The sequence below is a fragment of the Mustela erminea genome, chromosome 10 (assembly GCF_009829155.1).
Source record: "Mustela erminea isolate mMusErm1 chromosome 10, mMusErm1.Pri, whole genome shotgun sequence".
NCBI lineage: Eukaryota > Metazoa > Chordata > Mammalia > Carnivora > Mustelidae > Mustela > Mustela erminea.
Genome location: NC_045623.1, coordinates 70,004,916 through 70,018,018, shown reverse-complemented (window position 1 = coordinate 70,018,018; position 13,103 = coordinate 70,004,916). Strand labels below are relative to the sequence as shown.

Here is a 13,103-nt window from a genome sequence, read left to right as displayed (position 1 = left end):
TGCCCACATTTAAAATGGGCCGCCTTAGGAGGTAGATCTCCATCATGGGAACAGTTCCAGCAGCAGCTAACCTGCTTGGCAGGGCTGTAGAGAGGATTTGGGCATCAGGTTGTGAGTGGGACTGAATGACCTTCAAAGTCTCTTTCAACCCTCAACCAAGTAACATTACTTTTGTATGTGGAAAGAACCCATCTTAGAGCTCCGGTTCCAATGATAGCGTTAGAGAGCTAGAGGGAATCTCACGCTGCCTCATTCCCCACATGAGAAAAGAGTGTTCCAAAGTGAGGGATCCGACTTCTGCCCAGGTAGTTAGTAGCAGTGCAGGGACATGAAGCCAGGGCCCAGGACTGTGGTACTTTGTCCATCATAAAGAAAGGCAACCACCACCTCTTAGTAAGAAATGTAAGCTACCCTGGGTTGCATTTTTAATGATAACATGTTTTCACCTATTCCACATTAGATCCAATTTAAAACACCACCCCACCCCCCAGAGCAGTTTAGTGTCTGTTTATCATCCAGCTCGTGTGACAAACCCTTGCTGAAGCCAGCTCTGCCCCCAGACACTGTTCAGAGGGATACTGGGGCCCAGGGATGAAGGAGATACAGTCCTGCCCTTGCAGGACTCCAGTGTGATGCGCGCCTGCAAGGGGCTCTCCTGTGTGCCCCAGGAGCTCAGGAGGAGGTGTGCTGTGCCTGGGAGGGGATTGGTGTGAGGGCTGCATCAAGGAGGTGATGTTTGAGCAGGGTTTGGGAGGATGACTTGCAGTTATCTGGCACAAAGGAGGGATAGAGAATTCTAGATGGGTATGATGTATCCTATAGAATAGGTGGAGAGGATATATCGTAAGGCATGGAGCTGAGGAAGAACACAGCCTGTTCAAGGAATATGTGGCAGTTCAAGTATGGCTGGCCTGAGGCTCAACGGGGAACTTGGAGCCACCTCATCAGGGGCACTGAAAGCCAGGCTAAGAAGTCTGACTTCATCTGTGTGCAACATGGAGCCACGGAAGGGGTGTTTGGTGTGTGGGCTTTGTTACTCTGTGTGTGGAATGTGGGACCATGAGGAACAGGAACCATACACAAGATAAAAAATTGAAAAGTTATGAAAAATGGATAAAGAGTATTTTTAAAAGGTGCCCTTTTAGTAGTCAGAGTCTGCTTGGCAAACAAATTATGTAGTCGCTAGGTGTGGGGGGCACATTATAGGACTAGAAACTGGGCAGTGGGTGATGGGCTACAGCAACTAGAGGGAGACAGGGACTGAGCAGGCCGGTGGTAGAGGCTAGAATGAATGTGAGAGGTGCCTGTGTTCTGTGGGTGGGAGTCACCTGTCCAGAGCCATGATGGCAGAAACACAGGCAAATGGGTTTTGATGGATGAGAGAGATACAGGGAGCCAGGCTCAGCCCTGGCCCCCTCAGTGGGCTGACTCCCCACAGAATCTCTCTGGGGCCCAGCCCATCTCTTCCCAGGGGTGTTTACCAGTTTGGTTTGTTCACTCTTTACAAAGGCCCTTTCTCTTTCCTCAGGAGTGTCCAGAGGGGTGGGATTCATCCGATTTGATAAGAGAATCGAGGCAGAAGAAGCCATCAAAGGGCTGAATGGCCAGAAGCCCAGCGGTGCTACGGAACCGATTACTGTGAAGTTTGCCAACAACCCCAGCCAGAAGTCCAGCCAGGCCCTGCTGTCCCAGCTCTACCAGTCCCCCAACCGGCGCTACCCTGGCCCGCTTCACCACCAAGCCCAGAGGTTCAGGTAGGCACACCCACAGGGAAAGGACCCTGCTACAGGAGTACAGAGCTGGGCGAGGGCCAGGAAAACCCATAACCCTGAAAGATGGGGCAAGAGTAAGAACCTCGGCCCGCAGGTTCACACACCCCACTGGGCCTCAGTTTCCACTGCTGTAACATGAAATGGTTGGACCAGATGCTCTTCCAAACCCCCTTTCAACTTACCAATGTGAGTGTGGTTAACCTCAATCAATCCAGATAAAAGAAAATTCCTATATTTAACCAAACCAGAAGGTTCTGTTCATCCCCAATAGTAGGCACATTCAACAGCTTAGACTTAAGGCTGAGGGAGTGGCTTTTACTAAAGTCAAAGGCATGTGTAGCCCAGGAGGCAGATCCTTGCCAGGGAGAGTGGTCTGGCCTGTCCTCCTTTCTTCTGCATAGGTACTCTCTTTTGTGTTAACTTCACTCTGACCAGATTCTGGGAAATAAGAAGGAAGATTTTCCTAAGCCTTATTAGTGTTTCCTTCAGGCACCCAACCCTCTCAGTACAATGGGCACTTCCCTTCTCCTGGGACATTTCTGAAAGGCAGGTTTCACTCTGTGAGGGCAGTCCAAAGCTGATTGCCTTTATTGTAGGAGAGATAAGAACATTCTTGACCTACCCATAAGAATTCTAAATAATTCTTTTATTCCATCCATATGCCCTTTAATGAAAGGGTTTTTTTTTTTCTTCTTTTCAAACATCACATGGAAAGATAGTAGGCTCTCCATCTGGCCATGAAGAGGAGGAAAATCAGCTTCAGTAGTGTCCTCCCATATCCTGGGAATTTGAACGGGTTAATGATTTCATGAAGAGTCCAAGTCATCTAATTTTTATTTTGTGTGAGCGCACATGCAGTATTTATGTAAAAAGCCTTTCCAGCAGGCTTCTAATGGTGGAAACTATGGTTACTACTGCCCCATGGTGTGAATAGCTTGTCCCCAAGTAAAATACTGAACATGAGGGAGATTATAACATAATGGCAGTTTACGAGGCGGAGCTTTCAGGTTGTAAATAATAAGCTAATTGTAAAAAAAAAAATCTTAACCCCCAAACTCCTCCTTCCCCAAAAAATGTGTGTGGTAAGATTTAGTTAATGTAGCTAGACTAAGAGAAAAGATCCATTCTGATATGCATTGTACATGCACGTGTGTTCCTTTCATTCTCAAGTTTAATTGCACTAAAAGGTGAATTGTAATAAAAGGTGAACAACTTAAGAAGCTGCCCCCTTTTAACAACTTCACACACAATATAAAATGAAATCCACACACATGTTCTCAGAGGAGGGGGGAGTGGGATTAATTGAGACCTTGAAAGAAAGGGAGCTTCATTAGACACTTGCTTTAAACTCTAGCATTGACCTGAACATGAATTACTCATGGTTGGAGGCAGAAAAGGGGGAAACTACCAGTGGATAGACTCCTAAGCATTGGGGAAAGTTGTTGAGCTTTTCTTCTTTGAAAATGGAGCATTCTTATTAATAGTTCCATTGAGCAATCTTGCCATCTGTGAGGCATTAACCCAGAGACCCTCCTTCTCTTTGCAGGCTGGACAATTTGCTTAATATGGCCTATGGCGTAAAGAGGTAATTAAAACTCCACAGATTGCCAGATGTCCGTGTTGGCACAGACTGGGGCTAGAAATTTTTTTTTTTTAATTCACTAACTTTACTTTTTTTTTTTTTTTTAATTCTTCCTTTTTCCTCCACCAGCATGTCAAATTCTTAATTTTAATTTCAGACCTCAGTTGGTTTTGTTTCTTTTAGGGCACACAAAGTGTGTTTGTGTGTTTCACTTTTTCTTTTATTTACAGGTGGGCTTCTCCTATGGTTCAGGTGCCACAGCTACCAAGCCCTTGATAATCTGGTTCCCTGGACAGCTCCCCGTAAGGGAGAAGGCTCCTACTCTTTGCCAGCTGATTTTGCAAACTTGCAGAGCAACTGTTTTGCATTAGCAATGCCAAGATTCAGTTAAGAGGGCAGATTCCAGCAAATCAAAATTAGAACATTTTGCTAATCGTGGTTAACAATCTTATGATTGTCAGTGGATAAATTAGATTTTGGACTGCCCACAGCATGAGTAAACGTGTGGATGACCTGCTGACCCCACCCCCACCTCCGTGTGCATTTCAGGGCACAGCCTGAGAACGAAGTGTATCTGTGTGCACCTCAACCAGGGGTTTCTTTTGTTACAGGTTTTAGCAGTTATTATAAATCCTCCCTTGGTTATACACGTATTGTGTTTTAAACTTGTGGTTTCTTTCATGGAAAGCCTTTCTGGGGGATTGGGGGCTCAGAGAATCAAGGTTTGTGGGGCTCTCTGAATGCAGTCACAAGAGTGATCCAGACCTAGTGTGAAAGCTGAATCTTGGGAAGTTGAGTGTGTTCTGTCACTGTGTCCATGAGATTCCCATATGTGCTTTTGATAAGCTCCACTGAGCTGCTAGGGACACAGCATCTTCATCATCCTGCTCAGTAGAGCTGCACGCTTTAATTCCCCTTCCCACAGTCAGGCAAAGAGATGTGGTTTTTAATAGTCCCAGTCACACTCCCCGTACGAGGCAGTGCTCTCAGCACTTGCCACGCATGGTAAGTACCCCAAGTCTGGAAACCCACACACAGTGGCAGAAGTTGCTGGCCTGCTGGCTTTGCTAGCCGAACGCCAGCCTCCCCAGTCTCCAGCCTGGCACCAGTGAGGATAATTGGGAATTACTTCCATGTGTTGGGCATACTGCTTGCCTCTTCCCACTCCCGCTCTTCCATTTTTCCCACCTCTGGCCTCTGGTCCCATCTAACTTCAGGGAGGCAGCTCCACGTGTGGAGTGATGCTTACATGCGCTGAGGCCACGGAAGGCACAGGTGCAGCCTCAGAGCAAACATCACTAGTTGATAAGAGCATTTTCTATTCCTATTAGACCCAGATTTGGGTCCAGACTCCTTCCTACCAAAGCCCTCCAGGTAATAATGACTGACTAGAGTTGAGACTCTGTTTGAAACCTCTTTGCTGGCTCCTGACTTTGGCCTTCAGATAAATACCTCGCTGTTCTCTACCTTTAAATGAAAGGAGTCAGTTCACTCAGTTGGAGGAGAGAAGGTTGAGAAGACAGTCTTGAGAAATAATGCGAATCATAGACATGGATTTGCCCTCCTAAGAATCCTTACCACCATGTGTTTTGGTTCTATTATTTGTTTTTAAGCAAGAGAGAAATTTGACTTAGTGAATAATGCCAAAATTAGTACCTATTGAGCTGTTATGGTTAGCATACCTTTACCCGCCCTTTGATTATCTAAATTCTAGTTAGATGCAGAACTGTTCTTTCCTAGGACTTTCAAATCTCCAAGAATAGTTGCTGATTTTTAAAATGTCCTAAGGACTCCTGGTCGGGTCAGTCAGTGAAGCGTCTGACTCTTGATTTTGGCCCAGGTCATAACCTCAGGGTTGTGAAATTGAGCCCCGCATTGGGCTACACTCTGGGCGTGGAGCCTGCTTGGGATTCTCTCTCTCCCTCCCCACCTCTGAAACCAAAAACCAAACCAAAATGACAACCAAAAGTCCTAGGTAACACTTTATCCCATCCTCTCTCCAGTTTTTGCTTCCTCTCCTCCTCCCTTTTTTGAGAAATAAAAACCGAAGCCCAACCACGTGAAAACCAAGACAGTAGTCAATGGATAGGGCCCAAATGCCTGTATATATTTGGTATAAAACAAAATGTTAACAAATATTTTTCTGCTATCGGCACTGGTAACCTAACCCAATGCATCCATTATGAATCACACGTAGATATATTTTATCAGACCGTGAATAGACTCTGAAGAGTTGTTTTGTGGTTTTTTTTTTTTTTCAAGATAACAGGAAAACTGAGATTTCAAAGCCAAATACAAAAGTAGTTGTAATAGGGTAAATAACAGTTTTCAGCTTTTCTAATTTAAGACATATAAATGCACAAATGACTTGAAATCTCACTCCTGTGATGCTTAGAAATAAAGATAGTATATTTTATATATCACATTATATAATTATATATATTATTATAAGCTTTATAATGATGCTTAGAAATTCCAGATAATATAGCATCAAGGAGTGATATGTCTTTAATATTCTTGCTTGGGGATTTTGGGGGGAACTCCTTTGAATAGATGCTAAATGAAACATGAGGCATCCATCTGATTAATAACAAGGTATGTCTGTTCATTCTCATGTGTTTCTCTCCTCAAAATATCAAGAGATTTTGGCAACAATAAGTCAGGGGACTGCAAAGATGGTAGACTTGAGCACTCTTAGGGCCATCCCATCCCCTAATCTGCCTTCAAGAATAAATAAAATCTCCCAAGCATTGATACACACCAATGTTATTCACTTATGCAGTCAATGAGTATTTATTGAGTATTTTCTATGTGTCACTGCCTGTGATAGTCCCATACGTGCCTCACTGAATAAATAAGTAGAGCAACAGGATGAATAATATAGAGCCGCTCCTCCCAAGAGGTTACTGTCTGCTGTGGTGGGGTGGGAGGTTAAGGGTCAGGGTGGGATATCCTATGGTAGAAGTATCCTGTGGTAGAAGTGTGATAGAGCCTTGCTCTGGGATTTCCTTACAGTTATTAGGAATTGATCTAGCCTTTTTCTTGGCATATATGGGCCTTAGCCAGTTTAGCCATTCCATTCAGAAAAAATACCAGAGACATTAGTTTTTGCATTTTGGTTTTTAAACCCTGAAGACTCTCCTGCAAACACACTCACTCAGCCCTCTGCCCCCATGTCTGTGTCTGTGCATCTGTGTGTTATCCGTGGTCAGACTGATGTCTGGACCAGTCCCCCCTTCTGCCTGTCCCCCCAGGTTCTCCCCAATCACCATTGACGGGATGACAAGCCTTGTGGGAATGAACATCCCTGGTCACACGGGAACAGGTTGGTGCATCTTTGTCTACAACCTGTCCCCTGATTCCGACGAGAGTGTCCTCTGGCAGCTCTTTGGTCCCTTCGGCGCAGTGAACAACGTCAAGGTCATCCGCGACTTCAACACCAACAAGTGCAAGGGATTCGGCTTTGTCACCATGACCAACTATGATGAGGCAGCCATGGCCATTGCCAGCCTCAACGGGTACCGCCTAGGAGACCGAGTGTTGCAAGTTTCCTTTAAAACCAACAAAGCCCACAAGTCCTGAATTTCCCATCCTTACTTATTAAAATATATATATAAATATATACGAACAAAACACACGCGCGCACACACACACATACACACGCACACACACACAAAAGAGAGAGAAACAAACTTTTTGAGGCTTATATTCAACCATGGACTTTATAAGCCAGTGTTGCCTAAGTATTAAAACATTGGATTATCCTGAGGTGTACCAGGAAAGGATTTTATAATGCTTAGAAAAAAAGAAAAAAAAATACAAAAAAAAAATACCTTTGATGCATTGAATGTTCTTTCATAGCTGTCGTTGTTGAATATAATATACATAGATAGCGATGTGCAGGGATTTTAACCCAGCCAGCTAACTTTACTACCTTCCTTGAAGGTGGGTCTTTTTAAGATGACCATTCGCTCATTTGAAGAAGAAAAACAAAAAACAAAAAAAAAATAATAATAATAAAAATAAAACAATTTTTACAAAGTAATGGGATTCAAAGAAAGAAAAAAAAGATTTTTCTTTTTTGTCAAAAAAGTTGATCCAATCCGATTGGTAAAAACCCCCCACACAAATTAAAGAGGAATAATAAAAATTGCAAAAATGAAAAAAAAAACTTTTGCAAATTTTTTTATTTTTCCTTTTTTCTTTTATATCATGTGAACTAAAAACAGTCTTCTGTTAGGGGATGGGGGTAAAGGGGGATACCTGATGACATTAACAATTTAATAACATTAACATTGTTGCCAAAGAGGTGGTCTCTTTGCTGAAAATGGGTTTCAAGAAAAATCTATTTTTATAAAATATAAAGAATTTTTACAAGAGAATCTGGATTTGAGAAAAAAATATTTTGACTGGCTAATTTAGGGGAAATTGACAACTTTGTCACGTTCATACTGCACTGGTAACTTTTTAGAGATCAAGATGTGTGTTTTAAACTGGATTCGTAGACTGTTTTTTGAAGGATGGGCTATAAACAGATGATCTTCATATCTTTTCATAGCATGTAATAATAATAAAAAAATTATTAATTACTAGGGGAAAGGAGTGTTCGTTCTACCCAGGGTACCACAGTTCCCCACAGTCAAAACCCAAAAGCAAGGAGATGAGTTGAAAGACAGTTTTTCTTTAAGTCATCAGTATGGGATGTCAGCAGAACAAAAATTAAAAAGATTAATTTTCCTTTTGATCTAAAACTTCCTTAGTTTGAGCAGTAGGTGCTACGAAATTATTTACATATCTTAGTATCATAGTTAAATGTAATGTGTTTAGGAGAGGAAAACAAAAGATACATTTGCTTTAAATTCATTAAGGAATTTTCAAATTCACTTTGTAGCCCATGCTGATAGAACTGGGCTGTGTTGGTACATTTGAAACACTGTTTATGTTGCTTGAAACACTTATTTATTTAATCGCCGATGTGATGATGCCTATGGCCGAGATCAAATATAGCTAGATTGGCTAGACTACTTATTTGTTTACTTAAACTATGGGAAGAAGCATATTATTGTGTCATTCTGTTGTGTGTGTATGTGTATATACAATATAAATATATATATATAAAGTTATTTTTTCTTTGGGTTAATTTATTATAAGTTGTAACACTTGGCTAGTTTTGTTTGTATATGTCTTAAAATGTTTTCTTATGATATTTAAGTGACAGTTAAAGAGGTATCAAGGTAACTTGTGTAGAACTATTGTTTGATATATTGTCATGTTTGTTGTGAATATTTTTTCTTACTGCACAGTAGAAAAATAAAAACAACTGGGTCTTTATTTTAATGTAATTCAGATTGGGGAAAACAAAACAGAGCTAAGGGAACAAAATGACTGAGGGAGCATTCTCCCGCGTCCAGTGCACTGATCATTTTAGTATGTTTGTGCTTTGTACGGTTATATATTTAAAACAAAAACAAAACAAAAAAATACAAGGGTTCATGCTCTTCCCTGGGTAATAGAAACAGTTACTCGCTATGCATAATCTAGTTGATAGTTAAATTTGCTATTGCTTTTCTTGTCTTGTTATATAAAATCTTTTCAATACAAGTTTAGTCTTAATGGTAATAAAACGTTATGGTTATTTATAACTTGTGCTTATTTTGTGCGTTTTTTCCCATGCTGAACCCACTAAGTGCATGTAGACAGAACTGTTGTTTTCACACTGAAGAGGCAAACTTTGTAGTAGTAGTCGTAGTGGTAGACAGGTAACGAAAACCAAGGCTGCATCATAGACTCCTCCTTTAAATTTTTTTTCTGTTTTTTTTTTCCTCTTTTCGGTTTTGAAAAAATAAAAATAAACCACCAGATTTCAGTTCAGAGAACACTCGTTCAACATTCAGGGAAAACTTTTTACATCACCTGCTATGAATGAACGCAGTTTGCTGGCAAAGTTTTGATGCATTTGCTAAGCATTAGTGGGAAAGGCATGCCAAAATCTCTTCTCTATAATGTGTTCACTCTTGGGGGAAAAAAAAAGGAAAAAAAATCTTAGGACCAGGCAGTTGTATACTTTAGTTATAATGAATGACTTCATGTTAATCTTGCTAGTTTAGATGATTTCTGAGGGAAAGTATTGTAAATGTTTTTTTTTTCATAATCTTGTTGTGTTTGAATTATTTGTACTTTATCTGTCCAGACAATAAATGAAAGTGTGTAGAATGGATTTGAGCTTCCCAGATTTTTAAATGTGTTCATTCAAACTTTTTTTTTGTAGCATCTTCAGATTTCCCCAATAATTTTATCATTAAACAAATGCAAAAAAAAAAAAGGTAGTGTAAAATTGTGTTTTGCAACTTAGACCATTCTCTCAAAGTCAATTCAGTATTCAAAAGTCATTGCCCTAGTCCCATACAACAAAAAGTTGAGCTTCAACCACCAGTATCTACATCATCTGGGAGCTTGTTAAAATGCAGAATCTCAGGCTAAATGCAAATCTATATTTAACCAGATCCCCAGGTGAATCACTGGTACTTTAAAGTGAGGAACACTACCCTGATTGATAACAAGCTGGCACATTTGACATTATGTTTGGCCTTAGGATACATTAGTGTCTGTTATTCATTTATGAACATATCTGTGACTTATTCCGAAGAAAGGAAGTCACTATTTGCAAAGCATCTATTGCCAGGCTGTGTGGTGTCCTCTACATTCTCTCACTTTCTTCTCCAGCAATCTGGGAGAAGTGGATGGCACTATCCTCATTTCACAGATGCAAGACTGAGGCACAATGAGATTAAGTAACTTGAAACAGATAGCGAGTTTCCAGCTGGGATTTGAATCCCAGTCTGATTCTACTACCCAGCACCTCAGCCTTGAGAGTGGTTTTGAGCAGTATTAAGGAACAGACCATTTGCCTTGGAAATGACAGCTAAACAGAAAGGTCACCTTTTTATTTTAGCATTCATTCTTGCATAGAAGTTAGCAAATATTTGACTTTCTTACCTTTGAATAGGAACCCTAAGTAAAGGACTTATGCAGTGTATTAAAAAACACGGATTTTAAGCTCAACTGAGAGGGGCGACAAAATGCCTAAGGTATCATGAAGTCATATTAAAATATGCCCTGAACTTTACAGATGAGCTATTTAGTGATTTCCTGATACGATCACTCATTGATGATCTACTCTCTGTCTTTCGTTTCCATTTTCTCTCTAATTGAAAATTCATATTACCCCATAAACCATCACCATCCATAAACTGACACTTGCAGAAGAAATGCTCCCACTGAGCCAGATGAAGGAATGGTCAGATTCTCTCCCATTTCTCATTAGCCCCCTTTTTTATTCTTATATTAAATTACCTCAATGGTTGGGATAATTAAATTCAGGGCAAAGAATGGAATTTAATTAACCAAGCTAAATATTAAAACTAAGTCAATCTGAACTTCACATAGTTGAACTTAAAGGTTCTTATTTTAGTTTTATTTGAAGACAAGCCCCTATGTTCCTTTTCTGGGGGGAGAAAAAAAAAAAAAGGATAAACTTATAGCTGCCTCCAGGACTAACAGAGCTTCACCAACGAGTATATAAGGGTCTAAAAATATTACCACTAAACCTACAAGAGTTATCACTAATCATCACCACCCCTGATCCTTAAAGGTGGTGTTTCAGTGCAGTTTAAACAAATGGATACATTATTTTTTGGACTATTAGAAGCTGGTGGAATCTTACCAGTTCATAGAGTCATTCCTCAGCTTCCAACAGATATAGCCTGAAAGTTTCGTAAATGGCTGTAGGTGTTTAAATAAATCTGTAGAATATTCCTAACAGTCCATTCTACATACACTCTCTCGGTAACACTTTCCAACATCAGCATAACATGTCTGCCTAATATCCAATAAAAAATTCATCTTGCTGTGAGTATAAGCCTGTTACCTTAAATCTCCAGGCAAACAGTATATAGTTTCTGTAGGTGTTTGTGGAAAAGTTTTAACAAATCACAAGAATACAGAGACTATTACATTTCTTTAAGGTATAGGTACATTATGTTTTGCTTGGATGAAAAATTGCATGCCAGGGAAGGCTGAAGGCATTTACTTAGTGTTATTTCTGTCAAACTGATAGGAAGAAAAGAGTACAAAAAAGTGCTTGTGTCTGTAACCATCCCACATCATCACCACCAGCATCAAAATGACCTGCATCTGACAGAGAAGATCAAAGAGTGACCAAATGTTAGTTGCAGCCAAGAAGATTGTATCAACTTGGCTCCTGTTTAAATTTCTTTCATCAAGATCAGTCATTATTTGTTCATTTATAAATAAAACATTTAAATCCCAGAGAACAACATTTAAGAGTACATTTGAAACTCACAAAGTCTCATGGGGCCCCTAGGCAGTCAGTATTTGTGTCTGGCTACTTTAACCTTGTCAAAATTTGGCACTTAATCGCCCTGGAAACTGTTCTTCAGACTGTTTTGCCCTTACCTTCTGTAGGCTCTGTGTGTTCTGTTCTTTAACAGACATACACATGCAAACATATAGAGGTGAGCATTTGTACCACTGAATAGGAAATGGGGTGTTTTACTTTCACTTGCATATTCAAAAATCATACCTGTGTTTTCTAAATGGAAGAGTCATTAAAATCTTAATTTGCGGCCATCCTGCCTGGATCCATTCCACAGCCTTAAGAAGAGCTCATGGAACACAGCTGTATAATATCCCTCCACCCTCCACTGCCTTTGTTCTCCTGGAGAATAATAAAAGGAAATTACATTTTATTTCCATGAGCTAAAATCAAGTTTTAATATTGTCCAAAAATGACTCGTACCATTCCTTTATCTTATTAGCTTTTTGGCATATTAAGTAATAAGATAATTTCTCATGGTACAGTATTTATGTAAGAATCATATTTCTCTCTGTGCAGATCACTTACAGAAGTGTCTGTTAACAGGAGAGAATGATGCATAATCGGCACTTAAGATTAAAATAGACCTGAGAACATAAAAGTGTTCCTTCAATTAAAGGAATAGCATTTCTTTGGTCTCATCTTTTTTGTTTCTGCAGCAGAATGAAAACTGCCTTAAAATCACCCAACCCCAGGTTAATTACAGGAAGGTTTCCCTATGCAAGTCCGGCTTAATCTGCTAGCGGTTCAAATGCAAAGTAGACTCACATGCCCCTCCAGAAAACCATGTAATTATTTTAAACAGTTTCCACCAAAGTCTTGAGGTTTAAGAGATTATTTCTAGAAAAAGCACTAGCATTTATTATCTATCCAATATGCCAGGCACTATACATTTAGCATCTGGTCCTTCTACCAACTCAGGAGTATCAGTCTCCTTTTACATAGAGCAAAAAGAGACTCAGAGAAATTTGTTATCTTGTACAAGCAGGTAGGGGTAAAAATAGAATTCAAACCCAGGTCTGCCTGACCCCAAAGCTCCTAGTTATACCACCCTGGCTATAAGCCAGTTCTATCATAATTAGAGCCAAAACAATTACCAAATTGTCCTTCCTTCAATTAAAGGTAGAGATGAGTCCTGTTATGTAAGGAACAAGGGAAACAACATTAATGCATTGTGCCTGGGGCTAATCCCCGAATCTTTCATGGAAAAACAGATCCAACAATGTTAGTTTACAAACAGACTGGCAAGGAAAAACTAAAAATGAGAGTTTTTAAATACTGATGAGCATTTTTAAACAGGGTTTTAACAGGGTTTTTTTAAACCCTGTTTAAAAATGAAGATTTCATGAACAAG

At 40.1% G+C, this 13,103-nt stretch overlaps 1 protein-coding gene across 7 annotated transcripts in view; it reads left to right on the top strand.

Moving 5' to 3' along the window:
• The window catches only part of ELAVL4 (ELAV like RNA binding protein 4), a 149,904-nt gene extending 140,908 nt beyond the window's left edge, over window positions 1-8,996 (top strand). For 6 of the 7 annotated variants that reach the window (XM_032302769.1, XM_032302766.1, XM_032302770.1 and 3 more), the window contains 3 exons: window positions 1,529-1,754; window positions 3,319-3,357; window positions 6,567-8,996. In XM_032302769.1, the coding sequence (XP_032158660.1) occupies window positions 1,529-1,754; window positions 3,319-3,357; window positions 6,567-6,936 (635 nt within the window). In that variant the 3' untranslated portion in view covers window positions 6,937-8,996. The remainder of the gene's footprint in view (window positions 1-1,528; window positions 1,755-3,318; window positions 3,358-6,566) is intronic. The other variant, XM_032302771.1, reaches the window with a different exon arrangement.
• Window positions 8,997-13,103: the final 4,107 nt, after the last annotated feature.